This window comes from Ostrea edulis, chromosome 7 (genome assembly GCF_947568905.1).
Source record: "Ostrea edulis chromosome 7, xbOstEdul1.1, whole genome shotgun sequence".
Taxonomy (NCBI): domain Eukaryota; kingdom Metazoa; phylum Mollusca; class Bivalvia; order Ostreida; family Ostreidae; genus Ostrea; species Ostrea edulis.
The window spans coordinates 19470758-19473108 of record NC_079170.1 but is presented as its reverse complement, the minus strand read 5'-3'; the positions used below and the strand labels follow the sequence as shown (position 1 = coordinate 19473108).

The window sequence follows — 2351 nt, the reverse complement described above, 5'->3', positions numbered from 1 at the left end:
AGCATTGTATCTTAAATCTAGAACACTTGTATAGAAGCAACCATTAAAAAATGTCAACCTTTGAAATATTGTAAGATTAATCTTAATATTATATATACATTGGCGTCTAGGCGAGGATACTTGTTCAAGATAAACGTTTTACCCATCAACATTTGTATGATCATATAGAAAATAATTTCAGGAAACACATAATTAAATTAAAGCTAAAGAAAATAGAATTGTCAAACTTTAATTCTCTATTCATTATTCATATCAACAAATATTATTTACATGATGTCACAGTATGCGAATTCAATCATCGTGATGGGTTCATATTTTGTATATCTTTGAGTGATAAGTTATTGTAAAAAGTTTTCTTTTCTGGAAAAAAATGGTTTGCAAAATCTGAAGATTTATCCATGCATAGATGATCTGTTATTGGCATCTACCTCTGACTTCACAAGTTCTATTAACCATGTCAAATACAGTGTCTGTTGGACATTTCACAGCAGTAGCATTACCACCTTCACAGCTATAGTAAGCGTCACAGAGACCAATAGGATACCGGTAATTTCCGTCTGGTGTTCCTTTACAAGAGGGAAGATAAGCACTCGCTAAAAACTCTTTTGGAATGGCAAACAGATGAACACATTCCCCATTGTAAGGATAAGACGAAATACCCCATATGTCATTATATGGACACTGTCCTGTTGCGATTGTTCTCCCATTTTGACATATTTTGTAATAATTCCACCTATACTGACTGGCATCATCACGCCAGAATCCATCCTTCTTTTTCTCGCAATTTGGGTATGTACGTTCACAAGCACCCATTGAATATTCGAGGTGAAATCTTAAGTATCTACCTGCATATATACAAAAAATGTTGTTTAGCTGCATTATCACAAAACATGTATAAACAGTAACTAGATTAGTTTCAAATTTACCTACATTCCCAGATTGGTTTATATCGTGTTCCACAATCAACCTCGGTATAATTTTCACATTGAAGTGTGTCCTTTGAGAACAAAAATGGATAGTGACACTCGTGCAGATACTTTGAAGGCCAATACGCGCCAGCATAACTACTCAAATCTTCAACTTCTCCGGTGCAGTTGTAATATTGTTGACATTGTGTTGTTTTTCCAATGATCAAATTTGGGTGTCGTTTACACATTTCATCGATGGTGTTATCTGTACAATTATTGAAAATAATCAAGAATTTATAGAGTTAAGACATTATGCACAGTATAAGATTGTAGTTTTTTTTATTGGATTATTTTATGGTTGTATTTTGCTTGACGTCCTATTTTGGAAATTTTAATTGATATAGAGACGTATTCAGCTTTAGGAGTAGTGAGAAGTTTATATAATGTCATCGCCTACAGTGACACGGGACTTTCGTCGTCATATCATATCTCAAATGCCCATGATTTTCAACCCTAATGCCGGGAGAATGAAGGTAAATTCGTTCAGAAATGAATACCAGGATTAAAATACCATGTAAGCAGACATTGTAGCGAAGATTTAATGTTGGCATTATTAGTGTCACTGAATAGATAAAATAAAATAAAAACACCTGTATATGACTTCTTTTGCTTGTAAAATGATGCGAACAAAATTTATATAATGGTTTTGCCCCGATTTTCAATCTTTTACAATGCATATAGTTTGTAAACATGAATGATAACCTATTTCTGAATAGACATTGTTTACGCTTACCACATTTACACAGTTCTTCCAATGGATTTGACATTGCACGGATAGTAATGTAAAAATCTTCAAGTTACACTTAATATTTCTATATTTACATTGAATGAATGGTACATTGATATATTTAAGGGATTATTCTCGCACTTTCTGAACAAATTGACAATCAAAACAAATTAAATCTGCACGGAAATTATATTACAATTCTATTCCGACATTAAAATGCACCTCAATTCATGCATGTAGTAGTACACAAGTTTTGATCAACTTACGTGTGTGACAATTTCTGTATCTTACCTGTAGGAGTTATTTGTGAGCCGTACATTCTCAGTAAGTCGTTGTAAGCATTATTGACTGGATCATTTTTACTACTTCTGAGGACGTATTTTAAACGTGTTGTTGTTTCCTCGATCAGATTTTCGGTTTCGTCTAACGCTGTTCGTAAAGCTGTTATTTTTCTATCCTGGTTGTAGATTTCATATTGGTCGCAATCGTTGTCATACAATGTCTGTGAATGTAAGACGTTCCATATTATAACGGACAGACAAGCTACTAAATACCATGATAGTAAGGTAGACATGCTGCACACTGCTGGAAGATTATCTCCGATTTGATTGATTTTTGTCTGTATTTAAACTTCCTTCTCAGATTGTGTATACAAT

At 33.3% G+C, this 2351-nt stretch overlaps 1 protein-coding gene across 1 annotated transcript; it reads right to left on the bottom strand.

The window, feature by feature from the left end:
• Nucleotides 1-213: 213 nt before the first annotated feature.
• On the bottom strand, nt 214-2351 carry LOC125653582 (uncharacterized). Its single transcript, XM_056143617.1, has 3 exons — nt 1987-2351; nt 931-1173; nt 214-845 (listed from the first exon to the last, which is right to left on the bottom strand). The coding sequence occupies exons 1-3, from the start codon at nt 2267-2269 to the stop codon at nt 415-417; spliced, it is 957 nt and encodes a 318-aa protein (XP_055999592.1). The 5' UTR covers nt 2270-2351; the 3' UTR covers nt 214-414.